This window comes from Nelusetta ayraudi, unplaced genomic scaffold (assembly GCF_046127955.1).
Source record: "Nelusetta ayraudi isolate G7.1 ecotype Tasmania unplaced genomic scaffold, CSIRO-AGI_Nayr_v1 ptg000011l, whole genome shotgun sequence".
Taxonomy (NCBI): Eukaryota; Metazoa; Chordata; class Actinopteri; order Tetraodontiformes; family Monacanthidae; genus Nelusetta; species Nelusetta ayraudi.
Window position 1 is genome coordinate 7,594,051 of NW_027466061.1, and position 25,659 is coordinate 7,619,709.

General features: G+C 44.2%; 2 protein-coding genes across 3 annotated transcripts in view; one reads left to right on the plus strand and one right to left on the minus strand.

Moving 5' to 3' along the window:
- The window catches only part of LOC142884624 (cell adhesion molecule DSCAML1-like), a 48,045-nt gene extending 40,874 nt beyond the window's left edge, over positions 1-7,171 (plus strand). The window contains exons 21-33 of one of the 2 annotated variants that reach the window (XM_076020399.1): positions 1,353-1,506; positions 2,105-2,222; positions 2,374-2,537; positions 2,641-2,739; positions 3,028-3,216; positions 3,636-3,923; positions 4,007-4,162; positions 4,312-4,342; positions 4,444-4,562; positions 4,651-4,803; positions 4,902-5,102; positions 5,345-5,656; positions 6,129-7,171. In XM_076020399.1, the coding sequence (XP_075876514.1) occupies positions 1,353-1,506; positions 2,105-2,222; positions 2,374-2,537; positions 2,641-2,739; positions 3,028-3,216; positions 3,636-3,923; positions 4,007-4,162; positions 4,312-4,342; positions 4,444-4,562; positions 4,651-4,803; positions 4,902-5,102; positions 5,345-5,656; positions 6,129-6,562 (2,418 nt within the window). In that variant the 3' untranslated portion in view covers positions 6,563-7,171. Of the gene's footprint in view, positions 1-1,352; positions 1,507-2,104; positions 2,223-2,373; positions 2,538-2,640; positions 2,740-3,027; positions 3,217-3,635; positions 3,924-4,006; positions 4,163-4,311; positions 4,343-4,443; positions 4,607-4,650; positions 4,804-4,901; positions 5,103-5,344; positions 5,657-6,128 lie in introns of those variants that run through there. The other variant, XM_076020398.1, reaches the window with a different exon arrangement.
- Positions 7,172-11,358: 4,187 nt separating this feature from the next.
- arhgap35b (Rho GTPase activating protein 35b) lies at positions 11,359-25,213 on the minus strand. Its single transcript, XM_076020400.1, has 7 exons — positions 23,515-25,213; positions 16,471-20,392; positions 16,040-16,181; positions 15,541-15,618; positions 15,212-15,343; positions 14,907-15,012; positions 11,359-14,222 (listed from the first exon to the last, which is right to left on the minus strand). The coding sequence occupies exons 2-7, from the start codon at positions 20,188-20,190 to the stop codon at positions 13,811-13,813; spliced, it is 4,590 nt and encodes a 1,529-aa protein (XP_075876515.1). The 5' UTR covers positions 20,191-20,392; positions 23,515-25,213; the 3' UTR covers positions 11,359-13,810.
- Between the last annotated feature and the right edge of the window lie 446 nt (positions 25,214-25,659).

A 25,659-nucleotide genomic window follows, 5' to 3' on the forward strand; every position in this document is an offset into this window, starting at 1 on the left:
GTGGAGGAGTTGGGGGTGGTAGAAGGGAGGAGCAGAGGTGGGTATCAGTCACATCAAGATGAGAGTGCTTTTGTCCGTCTTTTCATTATCTCCCTGTATCACTCCCTGGATCACCACAACACTGCCGCTATGCTGGAGGAATTTTCAAATGCACACCCCTACACACACACACACACACACACAAAGAAACACACATTGCCCCACCCTCCCTTCCTGCCTCCTTCTCTCCATCCTCTCCTCTTTACTGAATAGACAGAGTGAGAGATAGAGGAAAAGAGGGGCAAAGGAAATGGGGAAGAAGCTGAAGATGAGCAGATCGAATGAACGGAAAACAAAAATGGAGTTGTTTTTGCGTGCGCATTTGTGTGTGTCTGCAGCGCGTGTACCACTTTCTCTTTAAAGATGCCTTTGAAGTAAAAACACAGACAGGAACACATCATTCAATGCAGCACCGAGGCCTGGAATGTGATTTTTCTTAACCTAGTTCCGTGCGTGTCGGTGTTCGCCGAGGTCGGAGTCCCTGATCACGCTACAATCATGAAATCATGTGACGCAATTTCAAAAATAAATCAGCCGTTCCATCAGCCGGAATGCCCTCAATCATAACTGTGTCTGCAAATTGTTCATGCCATTAAATACAAATTTTATTTTAAACCATCTATGTATTCATGTTTTTGGAGACTAAAGGTATTTTTTGTGGTTCATAAAAGTGAAATCAAAATAATTAAATGTTGATAATGGCCTAGTTATTAACAGAATTGAAAATGTCTTCATTTTAAATTCCATTGAATGTCCAATATGTTTGCCTAACTATATATTTTATGAGACTAGACTACATAGTGAACAAATAACGATAGCGCAGTCACCAACAATTTATCAAGACTGATTGTTTTTCAGTTTTTACAACGATGAACAACAAAAGCTTGAATTCTGCAGGTTTTACTCTCTTCCTGTAAATTGCTGATGGCAGCCACAATGTTTTTGACATGGAAATGGAGTGTACAGTCAAAACAGATGCTGTTTTGAATTCATATCATAAAATACTTTTATTGTTATTGATATATATATAAAGGAGAAAAATGTGGCCTTAAAAAAATGCTTCACTTAATTTCGCGGCCTCAGTTTGTAGTTTCTGGCAGAGGCCCGGAAAAATTAGGTTTTACTCTTTTAGAGCAAGTAAAAGTCAAAAATTAAAATTAGAATTTTGAAAATTAAATTCAAATTCAAAATAAATCATTTAAAACACACAAACCTTGGTATAATATACATAGTATATAGCTTTTTGCGTCACCGTGTTGTTTGTTTGTTTCACAGTTGCTCGCTCACTTGACATTGCGTGCTCACTGTTCCAGGCACCCAGCGAGTACGAGGCCAACCCGGAGATGCTCTTCTATCGCATCACGCACCTCAGCCGTGGCAAACAGTACCACATCTGGGCTGCAGCTGTGACGACCGCCGGCCGAGGCAACATGAGCTCAAAGGTCATAGTGGAGCCTGCTGGGAAAGGTGGGTCCTGCAGGCCAGCCCGTGGTGGAGGGAAGGCTGAAGGGATCTCTCTAAAGGTTACGGGGGAGGCCGCACTAAAGAGGACTATAAAATGGCAACATGATCTCTGCCGCACAGACCGCTTTCATCACTCGGCCCGGCCTGCTCTGTCTGCTCTCTCTCTCTCTCTCTCTCTCTCTCTCTCACTATCTCTCTCTCTCTCCCTCTCTCTCTCACTCTCTCTCTCTCCCTCTCTCTCTCTCTTATTGATTGACAGCCATAGTATTGACCGAGCAGCGACTGTGTTGCAAGAAAACACTGTTGTTAATTATGTGCTGATGAACAGGGCCTATCCAGTAAAATGACCCTTGGGTGGAGAGGTAGCAGGCAGGGGATCAATAGAGGGGAGGATCTATGGCGAAAAGATAGAGTGAAAAGTGAGAGGAGTGAGGGAGGGGCAGAGGTTAAACAGCACTCTACTGCTTTTTTTTTTTCTTTCCTTTACAATAAGCAGAGGCCTCAGGCAGCCCGTTTAGCAAACTGCCCAGAGAATGGGATTTCATTTTCACAAATTGTATCCGTGTGTTGCTTTAATTGTCTTATGGCTTTGTGTGTGCAGTCCCGGCCAAGATCCTGTCCTTTGGTGGCACAGTAACCACACCATGGATGAAGGAGGTCCGTTTGCCCTGCAGCTCAGTGGGAGAACCGGCACCCACAATTAAATGGACCAAAGACAGGTGAGTGTGTGTGTGTGTGTGTGTGTGTGTGTTTGTGTGTGTGTGTGTGTGTGTGTGTGTGTTTGTGTGTGTGTGACCCACCCACACACAACCTGACGTGTTTTTTTTTCTTTCTGGAATGAAATAAAACAATTTGTATTTCTTTCTCCAGTGAGGACACTGCCATTCCAGTGACAGCAGACAACCAGCGGCAGGTCCTGTCCAATGGCACGCTTGTGATCCGTTCGGTCAAAGCAGAGGATTCTGGGTACTACACCTGCACTGCAACGAACACCCTGGGCTTCGACACCATCATCGTCAACCTGGTGGTGCAAGGTGAGCGGCAGCTGAGCGCTAGTTTGGATGGAATTCACCAGTGAATTTGCAGTTTGCTTCTGCCCGTTTGCTCGACTCAGCCATTCTCTGTGTGCACTTTTAGTTCCTCCTGATCAGCCTCGTCTGACTGTCTCCACCACCTCCACCTCCTCCATCACCCTGGCTTGGATTCCTGGGGACAACGGCGGAAGCTCTATCAGAGGTAAATGCCTCAAAATTGATCTGTAACAAGTTCAACAACCTCCAAATGTGCTTCTATCAGAAAACAATCACTACTACCTTCTGTTAGCGGCAGATCATTTATGCTGGAAACGTTGTCAACAGCGACTCCGGTTGCGTGGTTGCCAATGTATAGCCATCAGTAGCTTTCTACTGCCCCCTGGCGGTCATTTAAAGTAGCGACAAGAATTAAACTTTTTAGATTATCTGCAGAAATAAACGAATTGTGATAATTGTAACTGACATAAATCTGTGCTATGTGACTCTGCAGGATTCGTGCTGCAGTATTCAGTGGACAACACAGAGGAATGGAGGGACGTGTTCATAAGCTCCAGTGAACGATCCTTCAGGCTGGACAATCTGCGCTGTGGAACCTGGTACAAGGTCAAGTTGGCCGCCAAGAACAGCGTGGGTTCAGGGCGCATCAGTGAGATCATTGAGGCCAAGACACATGGAAGGGGTGAGCAGCGGCGGGGGGGGTAAAGTCTTATTGGGTTTGAGGGATCACAGGAACCGAAGTGTCAGAGAGTTTTTTATTTCACATGCGCTATAAATCTATCATAATTAGTGTTTCTAACACATTCAGATTTTTTTGGAGAATTATACCTTTTTTGTTCCTAAATCAGTGGATCTTGATCCATGCAAAACACCTTTTGTTATTATTATCAAACATCCCTCATCCATTTATTTTCACTAGTTATGCGACAAGTAATTCAGCGGTGTGGCAATATTTCATTTATATTTTAAAACATTCATTCATCTTCTTTACCCGCTTATTCCTTATTTTAAAACATGAATACAAAAATTCAAAAAAATATAGTTGTGCCAGATTTCCCAGTTTTAGTTGTGTCTCAGTCTTGCTGCTCCTCTTTTCCACAGAACCGGTGTTTAACAAGGACCAGCCGCTGCTCACCCACATCAACTCCACCCACGCAGGACTCAACCTGCAGGGCTGGACCAGCGGCGGCTGCCCCATCACTGACCTCATGCTGGACTTCCGGCCCAAAGGCACGTGGGCTTGGCAGAGCCTCAAGGCCAACTCCACCACTCAGCTCTTCCTCAGCGAGCTGCGCGAGGCCACCTGGTATGAGCTCAAGATGAAGGCCTGCAACAGCGCTGGCTGCGGCAACCAAAGCTCCCAGTTTGCCACCACCGACTACGACGGCAGTGAGTACCTGCCGCTTTTCTGTCCGTCGCGCCCTCTTCCTGTGGACCCTCCGTGTCTTACTGTCCTCTTCCACTCTGCACAGGTACAATCCCGCCTATCAAGTCGGCGCGTGGGGAAGGCGACGACGTGAAAAAGCTCTTCTCCATCGGCTCCCCCGTCATCCTGGTCACTCTGGGCGTCGCCCTGCTCTTCATTATCCGCAAAAAGCGCAAGGAGAAGAGGCTGAAACGACTGCGAGGTGAAGAATGACAAGAGAGTTTGTTTGTTTTTTCAGACAGTGATCCGTGTTAATAAGTGTAATGGATGAATGGTGTTACTGAAGGGACAAGTTGCAAAGATTATCTTCACAGCCAACTTTGATCTAATCAAGATGTTGTCTTCCTACAGATGCCAAGAGCCTCGCTGAGATGCTTATTAGGTAAAAGCCAGTTTTTTGTAATCTATGCGGCCTCGTAGTTTAGGAAACACTTCTAAGAGGCATCAGTCTGACTGTTTGCGTCTCTGTCCGTGCATGTGCAGCAAGAACAATCGCAGCATCGACACTCCAGTGAAGGGCCCCCCTCAAGGGCCGAGGCTCCACATCGACATTCCACGTGTTCAGCTGCTCATAGAGGACAAGGAGGGCATTAAGCAGATAGGCATGTGGCTGCATTCACACCTCATTTAGCAACATCTAGCATCCGGTCTTGGTATTCACTTTGTATTTTTTTTTTGGGCCTCCAACAGGGGAAGACAAGGCTGCAGTGCCAGTGACGGACACAGAGTTCAACCAATCTGTCAATCCGCAGAACTTCTGCACAGGCGTGTCTCTGCACCACCAGGCCCTCATCCAGAACTCGGGGCCTTTAATCGACATGTCGGACATTCGTCCAGGAACAAGTGAGTTCTTCCGCTTCCAGACGAGGATGTTTATGCGGTCGGTTGCGTTGCCGCTTGCTTCACTGACGACGACGCCTCTGTGCTGCCACCCCCGACAGACCCCGTGTCCAGGAAGAGCATCAAATCTGCCCACAGCTCCAGGAACAGATACTCCAGCCAGTGGACCCTGAGCCGGCCCAGTCAGAGCCAGTCGACGGCCTCTGCGCGAACCCTGACCTCAGACTGGAGGACGATGGGTTCACACGGCATCACAGCCACCGAGAGCGACAGCTACAGCGCCAGCCTCTCGCAGGACACGGGTGAGTCAACCGCGGCCCGATGCAGGTTTCACATTTGATCCGCACGCTAGTTTTCATTCAAATCAGAATAAGAATTTAAAAAAATATTTATATTGCACGTTACATTTCTGCAATCTCGTGCTACAGAGCAGGAAAAATTATTTTAGGGGTCAATAAATATATAAAAAAAAAAGAAAAATAAGAACCTACAAAATAAATTTAGCAAAATAGATCGGTTTTCAAGTTTTGTCTTCTTCCTCCAGACAAGGGCCGCAACAGCATGGTGTCGACCGAGAGCGCCTCCTCCACCTACGAGGAGCTGGCCAGGGCCTACGAGCATGCCAAGCTGGAGGAGCACCTGCAGCACGCCAAGTTCACCATCACCGAGTGCTTCATCTCCGACAGCTCGTCCGACCAAATGACCACGGGCACCAACGACCCCGCCGACAGCATGACCTCCCTCAGCACGCCGTCCGAGCCGGGCATCTGCCGCTTCACCGCGTCGCCTCCCAAACCACAGGACTACGACCGCGGGAAAAACGTGGCCGTCCCCATCCCCCACCGAGCAAACAAAAGTAAGTATGGATTTACACAGAGGCAATTCTGATTGGCCAACTGCATTTTGTATGTGAGGAATTTGGTTACAATGTGAAGACACACCGAAAAATATTTTAATGCGATCATCACATTTTAATAAAAAGTCCAAAAATGAATTCATTGATTTAGTTAAAAAATCATTTGTCTCAAAAAGAAAATTAGTTTACCTGCTTCTCATTGAGTTTGAATGAGAAGCAGGCCTACAACAAATGGTTTGTCTTCACTGTAATTTTTGAAAGCGTACAAAAGATTTTAAAGTAAAAGTAAATATTGTGCAGAATTACCTTCAATTAAATTTTTCTAGCCTTTCATTTATTCACTTTTTGGCTCGACTTTTCAAAAAGTGTTAAAAACACAGTTGTACAAATGAGTTTCTCTTTTAAAAGTAGTTTAAAACCAATGGGATCTTAAAATCATTTTCATCCCAATGCTCTGCCTCTACCTCCTCAGGTGAATTCTGCAACCTGCCCCTCTACATGAAGACGGATCCGTTCTTTCGCAAGCAAGGCGAATTGCACGACCCGTGCCCAGTGGTTCCGCCACGGGAGGCCTCGATCCGCAGCCTGACGCAGCGGGCGTACCACACCCAGGGCCGCCACAAGACACTAGACTCTGCCAAGCAGCAGGCCCTGACGCTGGGCCACTCGGGGCTGAGCAGCCTGGGTGCGAGCTCGGGCACGGCCACCCTGCCCCAGAGGACTCTCACCATGCCCAGCTCTAACGCTGCAGCCACGGCTTCCACCTCCAGCACGAGCAGCAACCCCACCAACAGTAACAAGGTGGGCGGCTCCAGAGACTCGCTGCTGGAGAGCAGCTCCTCCGCACTGGGGAGACTGCAGAAACAGAGCGTGGGCGCCTACTCCAAGTCATACACGCTTGTGTAGTGAGCTCTGTCGCATGGACTCGCATCGCCGTCCCACTCCTCAGCCAAGCCCCGCTCTGGTGCTCGTCAGTCTGGAGCAGAAAGGGCAAGCAGTCATTTCTCTTTAAACCTAACTAATGGTGAGCTGCCCAAGCGTTCTGTCTAACTTTTCCTCGGCAGAGACAGAGACCCAGCTAACCCCCTTTTTTATGTTCACCTGGGACTCTGTAAAAGATTTACTAACTCCAACTAACAGTTCCAGCCGGCTGGTGCTCAGCTCTGCTCAGTGCTTGCGGGGAGAGCAGGAAGTGATTTTTGTGGTCATTTGGAAATATTGACTTTTAACCGAGGAGCTGAGCACTCTGTGTTTATGATGATGAAGACTGCGATAGCCAGTATGAAGCTGTGTGGCCATAATGTCTTTCATGCACACACACACACACACATACTGTCCTCCATAGTTTGAGTATTATTGTCAATATTCCAGACTTACAGTTAAGTTCCCCTATTCTGCTGTATCTTTGACCCTTTATGTGTCTCTTAAAGTCCCGAATAGCTATTGGCTGACTCTCTGCCAATCCCAGAAGAAATAATAATTCAGGTTCACTTTAAATATCAACTTCCACAACATAAATGTCAGTGACAGTGGCGAAGCCTATAATCGAATCATGACAACACAAATGAGCAAGCTATAATTTCTCACATCACAAATAGAGAATATTTGGTATTATAAAGAATATACATATATATTTCTATGTAGGTATATTATTGACATTTAAGTGAAATTATGACTAAATATAAATTGTTTATACTACAATAGTGTAGTAGTACATACAGCAATTTAATGTTATTGTCAAATTTAAGAACGAGACAATCGCTCAATCATGAAATCTACAAGAGAAATTAAAAAAAGTTGGAATAAAGAAAAATTATAGTATATATATGGGATGTTCTGTATGTTTTCTGTATGTAGACAGACTAAAGAGAGGAGTGCGCTCCTGCATTGTAAGAGAATGGCTCATTCCAAATAACGTAAAGATGTGTTGTTTGGTTTGACGTCCTGTGATGGCAGGCTGGCTGGGATCACACAATGATCGCTGTAAACCTGAATGGTTCATACATACAATAACCATATATAAGCCAAGTATCTGTCAGGGAGGATCTACAAGTAGATTAAATATTTTAGAACAGTTGGCAGGGGGTGAAAAATAGTTGATTGTGACACCAGATCTAATCGACCTCCCAGCCAGCCTCAATGACACCTAGCCGACCTTTGACCTTTTGAGGAAATGTACAATTAGATGAAGGAAATCCATTAATGATGTGAATGAAGTAAAAATAATATGATGTTGAGCGATTTTAAATGTCAGGGAGTTCAGTTTTTGAAAATGGATATATTTGTCGTTGCCCTGTTTGAAGTACTGTATATGTCCCAGTTTCTTTATCTCCATAACCCTCTATTTTCTCTAATGTACATTCACACAAGAACCTATTGGAATGTCTTCATGAAGCATCTCCATGATAGTGTTTTGTGGTTTATATTTATTTACCCATTTGCTTTGTTTGTTTGTTCTTTGTTTGTATGTAAAGGGGACGGGTATCTATCGGTCTGTTGATATTGATTTATAATATCCATCGTTATTTTGGGGAGGGGCTTGTCAAAATTTCAGTTTCGGGGGCTAAACAGTACTAAGGTATGAGGCCTGTGGCTTGACCTGCTCAGCCGAAATCAGGGACTCGTAGCTCTCTCCGTCACACCAACTACTGCTGTGTACATATATGTGACTGGAGTCGGTCTCTGCACCTGAAAATTGAGGACTCCTGCTCTTTTCCTCCATTCAGGCGTACTAAAGTAAGAATTCATCACCCTAAACACACTAGACCCATCATCGCTACCTTTGTCAGTGTTGTTTATAGATTGAGTTTTGTACATAAACACTGTTTTGTACGAAGAGCTATTTTCGTCAGAATAAATCAAGGGACACATCAGGGTTGAATGCCCCAATTTCGAAATTCAATTAGTATCAGAAATTTAAAAAAATATATACTTTTGAGATGGGCAAAACAACATTTTCTTTTCCCTTTGTTTTTGATACAAATTTCTTGGATTTTTATTCTTTTTTTAAAGGTCTTTTGATGTTGTCATTTGTCCTATTCCTTTTTTTTTAATATCATTATTTTGTATTTTTGTTCATCCTCAAGAAAAATCATTGCATGCTTGCTAAAAGGGAAAAATTGAAGGGAAAACATGTATGAAAATCAAAAACAAACAAAAAAAAATGTTGAGGGTATCCAAAACATTTGTTTGAGTTGCTTGTTATAGCAATTGCTTGTGTTCAAAAGTACATTTTCTATGAAAAGAAAGCAAAACTAAAAAGATCATTCTAACACCTTGTGCAATAAAGCTATCTTTCATACGTCACGGCTTCTGTCATTCACAACGGGTTTGTGTTTTATTTCGAGCGTGTTAAACGTGTAAAAACTGATCATGGACCTACTGTGTGCGTGCATGCTTTACTCTGATGTGTCCACCAATGAGTCAAATTAATGGGTCAAAGAGTCAAATGTGTATCTGTGGTCATTAAGAGAAAAGGAGGCCACAGCAGAATGACAAAGTCTTCAAAACCATCACCAGCACTTAAAATGATAAAGATCTTCTTTAGTCTTTCATTTTGTCAATTTTGACTTTGTGTTGAACGGCATTACAATATGCACTTCTCACCCTTATTTTTTTTTAAACTTAGCTAAAATTAAACTAAACTAACAAAATTCATGTGACCATTTCAAGTAGGAGGAAGTGGTAATAGACAGGAAATGTATTATTTCATGCTTCTTGGTCCTGGTGCCGGAAATACTTATTATTTGCAGCAATAAGACAGAGCTGGCTGTTTTGGGTGTTGAGAGGAACACCGAGTCATCATGTCGTTCTTAATCTAAGTAAATAAATTATTCTTTAATTTGTAAAATAATTTGTTAAATCTAGAGTGGCAACTAGTTGCAGCTGAGTGGTTCCACAAGCAAGCAATTGTATTCAAAAGAAGGAACAATACAGAAATAACGAATGGCAAAAGTTAAAGGGAACATAAAAGATGTAGGCTACTGTTATTGATATCTTATTGAAGATGACACTCGTTTTTTGTTTTGTTTTTTCTCACTGTATATTTATTTTTTCCTGCACTCAGGGAGCCTAAAGAAATTCACGGTGCCTTACATTTTAAGACAAAACAGGGTGGAGCTTAAATTAGTTTTTTTGTTGTTTTTTTAGGGCTTTTATGCGCGAATGGAAATGCACGTTTGGATTTGTATTATATTGCCTTTGCTTACAGTCATATGGCCAGAAGATGGCGTGCTAACCCAATAATGTCAAACACCCCACCGTGGTCCTTACTCCACTGTGTAGGCAGTTAAACAGATACTGTGACAATAGTTTAGCACCGACAGAGTTCAGTGAGCCAGGTCTGATATGCTATGAATAATTGATGTATTTCAGAGTCACCTGCATCGGTACCTAAATACCTGAGCTCCTACTTTCGACAGCAACACTCTTTTAGCTTTGCTAATAGTTTGTGACTTTACATGTTCCTCAGAATATCGCTGAATCATACTTGGCACGTATTTGAGTTCTGAAATGAACGTAGGCTTTATTAGAGATCAAATCCACCATATAGCCAACCCGGACCCGAGCTAGGGGCCCTTGACGATTCGAGTTTGCGCTTGATTCACATCAGGAAATAAAAAAGAAGATGTTGATGAACTCCATCTCCAGATTAGCCGTTTAGTTAGTCAATTACACTCCTGTTACTGGTTGGCTGGTGAGCAGCAGGCTGGAATATAGCGTGTTGATTCGTGACTGCCGATGTGCATGGTGTTACATACATGGTGGAAAATGGGCAAGGGTAATCAAACTAACATTATGCGCCAAGATGTAGAGACAACAAGAGAAGGAAGACAAAAAAAAAAAAATGTAAATGTCTGTGGAGTTTTCCAAAAGCCAGAGATGAAGAGAAGGAGGCTGCTGACCTAATGCCAAGAATGCTTCCGACTTGGGGGAGAACATGTGAAGGTAAGAGCGTGTGGTGGTCTGTCAAATGGGCTTATGTGACCCTGTAATATAAGCTATATGTTTTGATAAGTGTGTGTGTGTGTGTGTGTGTGTGTGTGTGTGTGTGTGTGTGTGTGTGTGTTACTCATAAGTTTATTTGCCCGAAGGGCAGTTTCTTGTACTTTTGCGTCATCTTTTATCACAGTCTGCTGATATATTTCACTCAGGTGTTGTCATGTTGAGCCATGCACTACTTTGAGGACGATTTGAGTCAGTCTTCAATCACCTTGCTTGTTTTTTGGGGGGAGGCGGCTGTGATTTATGGATCTAGTCAGGCATAGTTGCACCCTGCTCAGTAGGATTAGTTATTCATCCTCTGGGCGATCGGTGTGTTATTTGACATGTCAGCTTTGACAGGGAGTTCAAATAATAAGGTGGACTTTAATGACCCGGGTGTGAGTAGCATCTTTGCGTGTCTGCAGAGTACATCTGTCTGGCGGGGCAGCCACTCAATCTTGCTGGATGTCAGAACGATTGATGACTTAGTTACTGCCTTCTTTGGTTGGAGTTGTGTGTGTGTGTGTGTGTGTGTGTGTGTGTGTGTGTGTGTGTGTGTGTGTGTGTGTGTGTGTGTGTGTGTGTGTGTGTGTGTGTGTGTGTGTGTGCGCGCGCGCGCGCCCATGAGCTTCAGTGTCCAGGTGCTCCTGGGGGTTTCTTATTTTGTCCCTGTTGGAAGAAGATACAAAACCTGAATGCACCATGCGGAAGCAGAGAGCAATTTTACAAGATTTAATTTATTAGCTATTATACAGTTCACATAAGGCCTTCATATTCAAACATTTTTCTCAGTCAGACAAATTCCATGGTTTGCTCTTGGTGCACAGTACATAAACGTTCACGTTTCAGCTATTTCACTTCAGCATTTTCTTTGTTCTCTTTCTAATTTCATGTTTTTAAAACAGGAAGAGGCTTCCATCCTTCTTCCTGTGTGAGTTTTTTTCCTCCTTTTTTTAAATCATGCACTAAACTTAAGTGGCCTTGAACCATTCACAAAAATTGTAAAAATGGACTTTCCATCATTGAAATACACACTAGAAATGTTTTCTACCATTGACTACAGGGTGGTGTTCCCCAACATACAAATAAACAACCATTATAGAGTAGTATGCACTCACGTTTTGCTCACTAAACTGCAACTCTGACCAGGTCATGTCAGAAGTTAAGTGATGCAGTAGGATTATATTCTCCCAGTCGTGTTTAACGTGGGACATTTTCTTGGTTGGTGCCCAACTTAATGTAACAACCTGCAGCTCTGAACAGTTTGAGCCCTCAGTTAAGTCCCATAAACTTCCAACATTATCACATTTCCTAACGTACCAGTAAGTGACGTTCCAAATTACATTAAGGACAGACCGTTGAAGTAGTCTGGTCATTACTGCAACCGAGAACCATAATGGAGCCCCAATCGTACAGAACATACAAATCAAGGGGTATTTTTTTCTTCTTCTTTTCTTTGTTATTCAGTGCTTCCTCATACATGTTTAACGGTTAAAACTCACCAGGTCTTCATTAACAGTGCTACCACTGAAAGTGTGCTGCTTGTTTTCCATGAAGAAGGGAAAGACAATGTGCTAGCACAAAAACAAACTCACTTAAGCAGGTAAATGGCCAGCGTTGCTTCCAAAATGTGTCCTGTTGACAAACATTTATCTTCTACTGTTCGTTGTTTTGTATAGCGGGACTATCAGTAACAGTGCGTTGAGAATACTAAACCTTTAGAGTCAAAGGTCCTCAAGGTTAGACGAGTACAGAAAGCTTGTTTCGATAGACAGCCACGATAACACATCCAGCAGCCTATCATATTTCAAGCGTCTGGTTTCTACGGCCACCAGATTGCAATGTAGGGTTGCGCTGCGCACTGACTAACATACACATTCAACAAAAAAAGGTGACTTTGTTTTTCCTTCACTTGACTGATGGCAGGCAATGTGCTCTCTGATATAATGATCGCAATTGTCAAAACTTCTCCAAAAACATCCAATCTGATCAACCCAACAGCTAGAAAGAAGAAGACAAAACTCTCAAAAACAAAACAGGTTTTCACATGGCTGGATGAATGAGGGACATGAGCAGATTCAGATTTCCCATCAACCTGAAATGGTTGACGTTTGGATCAGCTTTGAAAAAAAAAAAAAAACTATTATTCTTTACAAAAAAAATCTTGTTTAACAAGCCTGATGCCACACGCAAACACTAAACAAACACAATGAATCAATGTGGCATGTCTTCTAATGTAACTCTATGCTATTAAAAAAAAGTGCTTCAGATAAGTCTGTGGATACAAAAAGCAAGTCTGATGTAAACAAAGTTTGATCTGCCAGAGCTCTGAAGAGGCAATGGGTATGGCTGTTTGAGCTGTGAACTTAAAAATACTCCAACAAAAACAGTATGTCGACAACAACAGCAATGGCAAAGAGAACCCTTTCGAGGGAAGAAAAAAAACCTAAACAATAGTGATCATTTAAAGTGCATCCCTGGATGTGAGTACACCGTCATTCTCCCCACCCTCCCACCCCATGTTGACTGCTTGCGTAGAGCCGATGAGAAAACCACAACATCAGGCAGAAGGACCCCTGCTAAAGGGAGCCAAACGCTGTCTGAAGGACCTACAGAGGAGCAGTCGAAAAAAGAAAGAAAAAAAAAAATCCAGTGGCAGTACTTTCATGAGACAGAAAACAAACAGCTGAGCTAAACTTAAAGAAACAAACAAACAGTCTTTCGATAAAAGCGCGGCGGCCACAAATCAATTCTTCCAGCTTGGCAAAGAGGTTTCTGTTTCTCAGCAGTGTGTGAGTGTGTGTGTGTGTGTGTGTGTGTGTGGCAACAACGTTGACAGGAAAGAGACTTGACGTGACGGCAACTGCTGTTCCTCCGTCCCGTCCCCCCCGACCATCCAGGGGGTTGAGAGAGCAGAGTCAGAGTGACATGAAGTGATGACAGGCAGGGGGAGGGGCCTCACACACTTCCCGTCTCCGCTCTCCTTTAGCTTGTCCATGATCAAAAGAATGCAGTGTGCAAGTGCACGTGTGTTAGTGTATGCGTGTTTGTGTGCACCTATGTGTGTGTGTGTGTGTGTGTGTGTGTGTGTGTGTGTGTGTGTGCGTGCGTGCGTGCGTTGGTAGCAAGGTCCAGCATCATCGTGGGGCACACGCGGTTTGGCCGTCTCCCTCACAGTGTCTCTTGTTCGGCCGGCGAGTGGTGGGAGTGGCTGTGCTGGTGGAGCGGCGGGAGCAGGGACTGAAGTGGTGACTGGGGCGTGGTGGGCGGGGACTGCTGCAGGGGGCTGAAGTGCGCGGTGGTGTGCGGCGGGGACGAGCGGTAGCACGAGTAGGCCGAGCCGCTGCCCAGGGTGGTGGTGGGCGAGGCGGGGAGGCCCCCCAGGCCGGTGGGGGAGTCGATGAGGGGCTGGTTGTAGAAGAAGAATGCACACTGGTGGATGAAGCTCTCGATGATTGTCTGGTAGGTGCGTGTGGCGGTCAGTGCATCCATGGTGGTGAAGTCGGGCCTCATGAGGGTGGGCCAAAAACAGATGGACAGGTTCTCGCTGGTCATCAAGTTCACCCTGCTCAGCTGGCCCACCCTGCGGGGGAGGGAGGGAATCCAACTAGTTACCAATCAACAGACCACAGATGACAAGTGTTTTATCAAAGCAACTTTCTTTTCTGTGGTGGTTATATTTCTGGCAAATATGGTTTATGCGCCTGCCAAATCGATATTTCTGCACCTACAATCTCGCCTGTCCGCTCGCCCGGCGTCTTCATCCGTTACCTCGGGGATGAGGTACAATAACAGCGCTGCACATTTTGGTTTTGGCACAAACACAATGACGAGGGGGCGGAAACGGTTAACGGGGTAACGCCTGCCGTCTACGCAAATATGAACACTTCCAGGAAAATCAGGCGCTATTATTCAAAATTGCGCGAGCTGCAAAATCTATGTTCTTTTTTTAAAATCACAATACTGTAGAAATGTGGCGGTGCAAAATGGCCACTTCCTTATAAACAGGTTTGCTTTTAATGTAAATATATAAGTGCTTGTTATCAAACTTTATAAGCTCTAATCCACAATAAGATGTCCATATGTATCAAGATAATTACCAAAATGATTTTGCAATCAACAAATCACAAATTTTTGTCCATACACATACAGTAAAATGCAAATTTAAACTGTAACCAAAGAAACAAGGAACTTATTGGACCAGCTGAATTGTGAAACAGTTCATCAAAAGACAAAGGAGGAAATAAAACTTTACACTGGAACTCACTTGTGTAAGTGGCTCAATACATATTTGAAGACATCATAATTTTCTCTGGGGAACTTCCTCAGGACATCCTTCATGGTGTACAGCCTCTGTTCTCGGTCCATGATTTCTGCACAAACAAAGAGAAGTTGGAATCAAAACTGAGGCCTCACCAGCACTTGAACACGAAATGTCTCTCTGCACAACCAAAAGGAGCATTCTTATCTTCTGCAAAAACACTCCCTACCCTACCTTCCCCACTAAAGAAATAAGCTTCTTTTTTTTTATGTCCCAGAAAAGACCCTCCCGGCCCAGCGGTGTTTGCTTACTGAAAGCATCCAGTAGGTCCACCTGCAGAGCACAAGGCACCAGGGGCTCAGGCAGCTCAGAGAAGAAGCTCTTGAGGGCTCCAGCCACAGTGTTAATGGAGAAGTCTTTCTCAATAAGGTCTAATCCGTGGTCTGCAATGTGGAGGGAGGAAAAGAAAACAGGAGAGTTGATATGTAACCGGAGAAAACAAACCCATCAGCTGTTGTCAGGACGGAACAATGAGCTGCATGTCACTTTCCTTTGCCAGCCTTCTGTTTATGTTTTGCTTAGGCAGCCACATAATTACATGTCAAACAGCTGGTTCAAACAGGCCTGATGAGCAACCCACCCTGTTCAAACTGCCTCTGCATGCTCTCCATCTCAGACTTGTTGCCACTGACGCGGTACAATCCCTCCGTGTTGAGCCCTGAGGAGAAAGAGGGACAAGAAACAGGCAAATAAAAAATACTTCATTAGCTCTGCTGGAAACAGTCGTGGCCAAACAAATGCTTCTGGAGCAGTGCCTCACTCAATATACCATTAATCAATTTTAAAATCGCATTGTGATAATAAACAGGTGGCACTTTTTTGCAAGAAGTTTATTCATGAGCATATTATAATCATTAACGGTCGTTATTATAATGAAGAATTAAGGCTTTTAAAGACCAACTGAGAGGCAGTTGGTAGGATCTTGAAACATCCAATTATCAGAACAGATATATCAGTATCTGCATTTTTATTCAATGTTATGTCAACAAAATCTTTAAACGTTAAACACTAGGTCATTAAGCAAATTAAAATCCAAAATTAAAAGTAAAAATTGCATGTGTAGAATCTAATCCTCTTACCCGTTGTCTCAATGAAACGAACACACTTCTCGATAAAGAGTGGGATAGGTCTGTCTGGAGACACCACACTGGCAAGCGGGACCCCAAAGTAGCTGCTCTCTGGGGGCTTTGGAATAGATGGACGGGCCTTTGGCCTTGTTTTCTGAAAGTAACACAAAGACCTTTGAATTTTTCAGACTGGGTGAGTTATGAAATGGCATGCATCTGTTAAAATGTGTCACATTTGTCGAAAGAAAAATCAGACGTTCACAATCACAAAATATTATACAAACTATAACGTGACTCAACAGCAGTCTAGATGCTTCATACTTCAAATAATAATAATACCATTAATAATACTAGAGTATTAAAATATTAATTAAGATAAAATATTACTTTGTGATATTAGTTACTGTATTTAATTAAAAAATTACATTTATTGCTATACACACCTTAGCTGTTCGCCGCAGGCTCTTCAGAATATTCCTCTTTTTCGGATCCTCGCTCTCCTCGTTGACAAGACTTTCTCCTTTCAATGTCCCATAGTCGTCCTCCTTCGATTTTGGAAGAGCTCCCATCTCATCATCGCTGCCTATGAAGCTAGTGCGAAAACTGCTGAACTTGCCAAGCCTTTTGGAGCGGTCACGGTAGAGACGAGGCTTCACTCCCACCGCTGAAAACTTCCTCCTCCGCTCCAAGGAGCTGCTGTCTGCTTCGCTGTCTGAGCCGTTTCCATTAGAGTGCATCCTGTTAGAGTTGCGGATGGTGATGATTTTGCCTTGAGTGCTGTCGTGTGGCACAGAGTAGATGATCTCGTCGTTGCTAGGGCGGGGCTTTGAAACTGCATCGATGGGTTCAGCGTAGTCTGAGGGATCGTAGCCAACGTCGCCACCGGGCACCCAGGTAACAGCGGAGGGCAGGGAGCGACGGTGGCCTAGAGTGTCGATGTATGGGTTGCGGCTCACCTTGCGGAAATCAAACGTGACGCCCGGTTTGACTCTGACTTGAGGGGGTAATTTGTTGTTGAGCTTATTCTCAAAGTCCCTGATATCAGATATGACAGTGATGTCGCTGGAATCCAAGTCAGGAAGATTGTAGCCACCGCCATGAGAGGTGATCGTGCCATCATAGTACGGAGGCGATGGCTCAACATCATCCTCCGAATCCAGGAACATAGTGACAGGGCTGGGAGAGCTGCAGCGTGGAGAGTAGACATTTTCGTTGGTGCACGCCTCGGCAACATTGTCATACATGTGCGTGGCCTCCACAATGTTGCGCTTCTCCACTACCTCCATCAGAAAAGAATGGAACATTTCTATCCGGTGCAGGCCTCCCACCACACCCCCAGACCCACAGACCAGGCTATTGAAGCGCCCCTCGATCTCATGGGCTAGCTCCTCCCCCTGGATCAGCTGCTCACAGGCATAGTCACTGTCAGTGAGCTCTGCCTGGCTGTCTCCCACTGCCAGCAACTGTACTGGGATAATGTCCTGAACCTCACACAAGAAGGCACACAGGGTCTCCAGGGAGGCTTTCCGGGAGACCGAGTAGACAGCTATGTATCCATGTACCAACCTGCTCTTCCTCAAAGTGAAAGAGGCGTGGTACGACAGCAGAGAGAGCTCTATGGCCAGCTTGTGTCCGGCGACTGTCTGCTCCAGCAGCACAGAGGTGCCACTGTTAGACATTGGCCGGCAGTGCTGATGCATTAAGAAAGGCGACAGGAGCTGTTCGATGTCGTAAGAGTCTCCGCACATTAAGCACATGACAATGCGAAGGTCCGCCTCTGGGGCCGGCTGATGAGGAGAGTCTCGGAGACCCGGAGGCTCAGGGAGAAGGGGCGGGGAACTGCTACTGAAGGATGAGCTCCTCCGAATATCCAGAAGGCTCCTCAGCACCTGGTTGATTTGGGTCTCATTAACATTATGACCATAGCCCACACCAGGGGAGGCTGGATCTAAAAAGCTACATTGTAGTCTCCTTGCAACCTGCTGACCCTGTGTAATTAGGTTTAAGGCAGTTTCCCCACCTATGTCTACATACGATCCCACACCTCTTTTAGTGACTAACAGCAGTGATGTTTGCAGCTGTGCCAGTTGGCTGTCCCTTCGACCCAGAGTTGACTCCCTAAGCCGCTCTAGGCTTTCGACCACATAGGAGAGAGAATCCTTAGAGTTGTACAGACACAGACATCCATGGGGGGTGAAAGTAGGGGTGTGGAAGGAATTGACTGGAAGGCGTACGTTCCCTTCGATCGGCCGCAGCGTCAGTTCATACATCTTGCCATCCAGCACGTACCAGTCGTCGTTTGTGCAGAGCGCTCTAATCTCATTGGCAAATTCTCTAGCTAGACCGTCTTTCCCCAATATGACAAGGTTAATTCTGTCGGCCTTGGTATCCCCAAAGTGAGCCTTAACATCTAAAAAGGGATAGGACATGGGAAAACGTGTGACTAAAGTTTGTTCAATCTTAGAATCTACACAGTGGGGACTGTTTGGGCAGGTCTCCTTGGTGGGGTGGTAGACAAAGTGGATATGCTTCAAAACCAGAGCATCTCTTTCTGCTGGAAGTTTTTGCAGTGCCTTGAACCTCTGTTCTTCCCCCAAAACCTCCTGAATCGCGCCCATCTTCTCCTTGCTTGGCTTGGCATCTACCTCAAGCTCATAGAAAAGCTCTGAGTACTCCAGTAGGAGCTCCTGGAAGTCTTCTTTAGCGCGGTCGATGATCTCCTTCTGATGCCGGTTGTACAGTTCTAAGTACTCCGGCTCCTCGAGCCACTGATAGAACTCCTCATTCATGATGAAGCTGCGGGCCTCCTCCCAAGGCTTCCCAGGGGTAACAAAGGGAGAGGAAGCCAACTTCTGTTTGAACTCAAGCCTCATCTCTGCTCGTCTGCACTCGTTGCGCAGGTGTTCCAGGTGGGCATTGAAGATGTCCTCCGCTTCACCAGTCTCCAGCAGGTCTGAAGGGATTCGTTCATCTTCCATGTTGTCAATGTGAGATGTATCCTCCCACGGGGAGTCTTCCAGAACAACAAACCAATGGGCAAAGTGCTGCTTGGACTCAAGAACCTTCTGTACCCCTGACCAGCTCAGTTGATCTATCTCGTCCAGGTCAGGCACCAAAGAACTAAGCGCTAAGGGCAGAGTGCTCAAATATATTTTGCGACGCCTCTCTATGTGCTCTTGCTTCAGACGGTAGACATGTTGTTGGAAAAGCTTCTTACACTTAGCTGTTCCCTCCAGAAACACATATTCTTTGTACTCTGGGGAGGTGTTCATGCGACGGCTCGTGTTTAGCCAGGTTTCATTATGATTCTTGACTATTCGGTTGATCAGCCACTCATAGCGATCCTTGGCTGATGCTATTTGCTGGCTTTGCAGCTTTAGAGCTTCAAAATAGGGGATGATCTTGGGCTTGCCTCTGCTTTTATCGATGAGTTGAACTAATGTGACAAAGGCAAGGTCCACATTTATATTTGAGCGTGCAGACGTCTCAACAACTGGCAGGCTCTTTTTTGTAATTGCAAAGGTGTGTGCATCCTTGATGTAACGTTCAACTCCTTCATCACATTTAGTGAGGACCAGCACAATTGGCTTCTTAGTTTTGCTAAGCTGGCTGTACAAATTGGTGACGAACTTAAGCTGGTCATCAAAATTGCGGTTCATGCCCCGGCTGACGTCAACACAAAGCAGGAAGCCGTCAACCTGCAGCTTGCCCTCTGGCATTTGTTTTTGCTCAAAATCTTGCTCGAGGCCCAGTTGGTCTGTGCAGAAGTACATGAGCTTCTCTGCTGATGCCAGCTTAGTTGCAGCAGCCCGTTTGATGTAGGGCTGCATAGCCGTGCTACGGTGTGGCTGAAATGTCTGGTCATCAATAAATTCAGTTTGCTCCACTACATGCATCCTGCACTCTGGCCCCTCTTCCAGAACACGCGACACCTCCCCCCAAAACAGAAAGTGGTCATTATTAACCACTCGACCCCCAAAGTCACTGGTGCTCAACACTGACGTGTGGTCCAGGTAGAAGTCGTCGGCACTAGGCCGCACATACCGATTACACAAGCATGACTTGCCAACCCCACATTGTCCCTTCTCCTTCTCTGTTCCAGACAATCCCACCACAATGAGGTTGTAAATGGGCGATCGAGCATCTTGCTTCTTCGCCATCATAGCCTGCTGACGATCATCCTGCCATAAACAGGCACTGTTTAAAGGATTTTACTTGTACGTATGTCCATAAGGTTGCTAATCCTCAAAGATCAGATTTTTTTCTTCTTTCTTTTGATCCTTCTGCCAGTCTCCAGTTATAAAGAATAGCAGCACAGTGATATCAGCAAAGGTTCTTTCATTCATTCTTCATATGAAGAGGATCCTGTCAGAAACACAAACAAATAAAGAAATCAGACAAACTGGGCATTAAACAAAATTAAAACATATGAATACCACTTGATATAGAAATGTGATGGACCCAAATTTTCAGTGTAGTTCACATTATCGATGAATACAAAAAATTTAAAAAGGAAATTAGCTTCGTCTGAAAGTATTCTCAAGTAAAAATGTTAAATGAGGTAATAAAGTAAAAGTGCAGTTCCTGTAATAGATACATCTCCTTTGATTTTACCCCTTTCATCACTATTACGTGTTAAAGTCTTAGTATCAAAGGTAAATTACATTTCTACAAAGTAGTGTCCATTAATAAAAATCCATGACATAAAACCAAACGACTGTACTTTGTGAATATTCATCCCCTTTAAAGTGAATCTTCTAATAGCCTCATACTGAGTGAAATGGAGATTACCTGAGGGCAGTGAACGTGTCTCAAGTGATTCTAGCATAAAGACGGCCGTGTCTAGAAGGTCCAGTCCCTTAATCAGGACTCCTAAATGAAATTCCACCATGAGGACTAAAGAAAGCTCCAAGCAACTCTATAAAGTACGAGTGAGGTAATGAATGCAAAAAATAAAATAAAATTTCCAAGTCTCTGAACATCCCCTGTAGTTCAGTTAAATTCATCATTAAGAAATTGAAAGTACATAGCGCATGGTGTAATCTGCATTGAGCCCGTCATCCTCACAAAATGGACAAGTGGAGGTAGGTGGAAGGTACCCAGACACCATTGAGATCAACTCTGGGGCAGTTAAAAGTTCTCATACTTTACATGGCAGACTCTTTATGATGCAACTACGGTTCACGCCCAATTTCCATGCACTCTTTCAGAGCTAAGACAGTTTAGCTACGAAATATGGGCTAAAACTGCCATGTCCAGATGTGCAAATCTATTAACTTAGTGATGCAACTGTTGACTGAGGTGCATCTAGTAAATGCTTATTTGAAGCTAATGAATGTTGATGCTATATAAATTGTATATTAATCATCTATCACTGTATAGCCTGTCAGTGAATACCACAGAAATGAGGATAGGGAATATGTTGAAATACTTTATTCTAGATAAAATCCCTGTATGATGTCACAAAGGGCACAAGCAACATCTTTATGCTCAGGTGTTCGTTTCGCCTCCTGACAGCTCCTTGTAGCAGCCACTTTTTTTCATCCCTCTGGTCATCAAGCTTTACTTCAAAGCTTTGAATTTAGCCTGGAAAAAAATATAAGATGTAAAAATGTAAGAAAAAAAGAAAGAAAAAGGCAAAAAAAAAAAAAAAAAAAAAGTCCATCTTTTACCTCTGTTGTTTGCTTGATTTGTAGAAAATGTGGGCTATAAAATTAGTTTTTTGAAATTAGCACTTTCTCAGATACTTCTCTCAGGATAGTGAAAACACAACCAGTTCACTCCACCCTTTTTAAACATGTGGTAGGAGGCTGAGGTCAAAAATGTTTGGTGGTAGCTAAACAGAGGTCTAAATCTGCTTTTTCTGGAGATCGAGAGTTTTTGATCACTGATTGTGCAAGGCTACACAGTGAGTTACTACAAATCAAAACCTGAAAATGAGTATAATATTGGCTTTCACCTTCATCCAACAATTTCTCAAAATAAATTAGTAACAATTTGTTTAAAACTAATAAAGTAATTCAAAAAGGTTATTCTATCCATTAGAAAACATAAATCAATAAAGTGTCATTCAAACACCTCACAATGTCCGGTGACTGGAGCAGTGTGCTTGCTCCAGATGAAAACTACACAAACATTAAAGCTAACACAGATGAAAATGAGATTTGAAATGAGGAACGGATTATGGTGTAGTCCATTGCAACAGTGTGCGTGCATTTTGCATTACTCAATCATTCCAATAATTACTCTCTCAACTTCTTTCCAAAGCCCAAGGTGACATGGGCTGCTTCTTTCTGCTGACCAACAGTCCCACACACAACGACAATGAATTGCCAATAATGGACAAAGACAACCTGGGGAAACCAGCAAGTATTGACTTGTGAAGTGGCATTTTGGCTCATACAGAATACAGTTGCCAGTTAATCTTTAATTGATCTTCTAATTGATTAAGCAAATCATTTCCACTCTGGCCAACCCGTCTGACGATTGATTATATGCAGCCGTGTCAAAATTATTGTTTTCGCCCTGTGAAGGCTGGGAGTGGTGCTTCCATTGACCATGGAGAAAAGCGCGATAACGACCGTGTTGTAGGCACTAGACTTTTTTGACATCAGCTGATTTTAAAAGCAATGGTATCATCTCAACGAAAGACATCAGCTATTGCAAGAAGACCTTTCCTACATGTCTTTTGACATGAATGCGTCTTTTGATGACTGATGTAATCCTGCCCGATGCACCTGACACCCATACAAAAAAAAAAGACAAGTGATGCGCGATATGATTCAGACTGCAGCCAAACATTATGGCCGTGAGGAAAGGGAGGGATTGTGGGAGGAGTGGGAATTCTGCGACTTCTTGTCCCGTAAAGCGGCCACACATGGCAAACAGAACACCTCCGGCAGGGGTCAAAAGGGACCGTGGGGCAGCTTCCGACACCACTCAGCTGAGCTAGACCTGACTCATAAAAGGAAAAAACAGCATAGAAGGTCTGTGCATGGAAAAGCCAGCACGTTGCCCTTAATGCCCTGTAGCATCAAAACACACTTCCCCCACCCTGCCTCCCTCATCCTGAAAACCCACCTTTCAAGCAAATTCTTTTACATAACAGGAGGAGCTTTGGAGGGGAAGATTTTGTAACCTTATATGTTTTGCAAAGGATTAACAGTTAACATGGGCTTTAGGGTGCGCACACACACACACACACACTGAGAGAGAGAGAGAGAGAGAGAGAGAGAGAGAGAGAGAGAGCGCGAGGGGCTGACCACGCCAGGCCTGCTGCTGCTGTCTACATAATGAAATTGCAGAGCCTGAATCTTGTGATTACCTCCTTTCTCCACACCGACATACGATCTTTGTAGGGAATTAGTGAGAAAAGCAGCAGTCTGGGGTGTAGCACTCTGCACTTTCACCGGGAAACAGCCCATAATGAGCGCATGTGTGTGTTGGTGTGTGTGTGTGTGTGTGTGTGTGTGTGGTGGGGTACATACCATCGCATTTCTCCCCCTTTCTCCTCTTGCATCTGTCAGGCCAGCGCTTGCCGCAGCCGTCGCCGCCTCATGTGTAGAAGCATCAAAAAAAAAAAAAGAAAGAAGAAAAGCCGCAGAACTGCAACCGAACGTATTTCTCTCCGGCCAGTACCGATTCGATTAAGAACAAAAAACTACGGCGTGTGCGACGGGGCGGCTCGATTTAAATATCCGCTGCCCATGCCTGGATTCCCGGTCGGCACCGCCGCTGCTGCCGTGTGCGTTTTGCAATGAAACATGGGAGAGATGGTGGAAATAAATATCCCCGAACCGAGAGAACCAATCCGAGGGCGTCCGTGCGAGAATCGGAAGGAATTCTGTCCCGGGGAGACTCGGGCCGCGTTCAAATCTGCTTAGCCGTCTCCCTCTCGCTTCACCACGTTGCTTTTTCCAATAATTATTCTGTCCATTGTTGTGCCCACATAATGCTGGGCCGGGGTCCGCACATACGCACGCACGCACGCACACACTAACACAGGCAGCACGCACGCACGCACAGGCGAGACAACGCAACGACTTTCGTAGCAAATCGCCGCCGCGTTTTCGTCGCCTTTATTCCGCCTCCGATCCGTGAGCAGATTGCGTGCTGTTTGTGGCAGCTTCCCGATAATGGCGGCGGCGGCGGCCCTCCTCCTCCTCCCCGGAGCTAGTTCTCCTCTTCTTTTCTTTGGGAAAAGGGAGCCGTGCAGACAGACGCGGCGGAGAGAGGGACTCACCCAGCGGCGCCCTCACACAACTGCAGCAGGTCGCTGCTAATGCGGGCCCGCGTTACTCAGCCCACAGTAATCCGTTACTCCCTTTACTCTGCCGCCGTTGCTTTTTCCAGTTTTGAGACAGGATGCCGGTTTTGGTGTGTGTTTGCACGTGTAGTTAGTTTTTTCCTCGGTGTCCAACACACTGCGATAGCGCCCACAAATGGCTCAGTATCCGCTGGCTGTGTCAGTGAGTCAAAAACCAGACAGCGCAGTCATTCGAATTGACTTTATACATTTACGATATCCAAATTTACTAACACATTTTCTCAGAGGAAATTTCTGTGTTTTCTTGAAGGTTTACATGTTTGACATTCAACAGCTCAGTGACAAATGTTTTGCCAACTCAATCGGCGCAACAAACAACTAAAACATAATCTGTATTATTATTTATTTATTATATTTATTTTATTGTAGATTATTATATTTTTCGCATTTTGTTTATATTTCTTACATTTGTCCCTGTTGCACTGCATTTTTACGTTAGACTTTCCTAGCAAAATTAGTTGTTAGCATTATCTTGTCAATATGTAATGATGCTGCTCAGCCTTTTTTTGTTTTCATAGGAATAACAGGGTATAGAAGATGAATGAAGTTTGTGCCTACTGGTCACATTCAGTATTGCAGCCGTACAATACAATACATGCCTGTATGAACATTACGGAACATTCTATGTTTGCGGTTGTTGTACTACCTTATCTTTTGATTGAGTAAAGCATTTTAAAAGAATATCTTAAACCATCTAAGCCCAACTGTTGGTAGCAAGCAGAAACTACAACAAGGCAATGACGGTGCGCATTCAGCCAAAATCCTGAGTTTGGAAATGGCTGTAATTACAAGTTGCTGTTTAACAATCTGCATTTGCTGAGCTCCCAGCTAAATTGCCTGTGTGTGTGTGTGTGTGTGTGTGTGTGTGTGTGTGTGTGTGTGTGTGTGTGTGTGTGTGTGTGTGTGTGTGTTCCACTTTTAAGTGTCCCCACAAGCTATATTTAAAAATAAAATGCAATGACACACATTTTGTTTTTTAATAACTTTTTCTTAATTGATAATTATCAATTTCCGAGTCAGGTTGTGTATTTCTGCCAAGTTCAATTCAGTCATAAATTATTAACTATTAATCAATCTTACATATTATGTGAATTGATCTAGTTGTCACTGTAAATACTTGTTTATTTCTTTAATTTAATTGGGTTAATAAATGTGTCTTCGTGTAGAAGGATCTGAAGAGGTTTGTTTGTTTGTTTGTTTCCCCAAAGCTTCAAAGCAAAGAAAAACATTTGCCATAACCTAGTAGGCCAAATCATGCGATCAATTCACATCCTGAAAGAATTCCAACTTGATATGTGAGCGATCC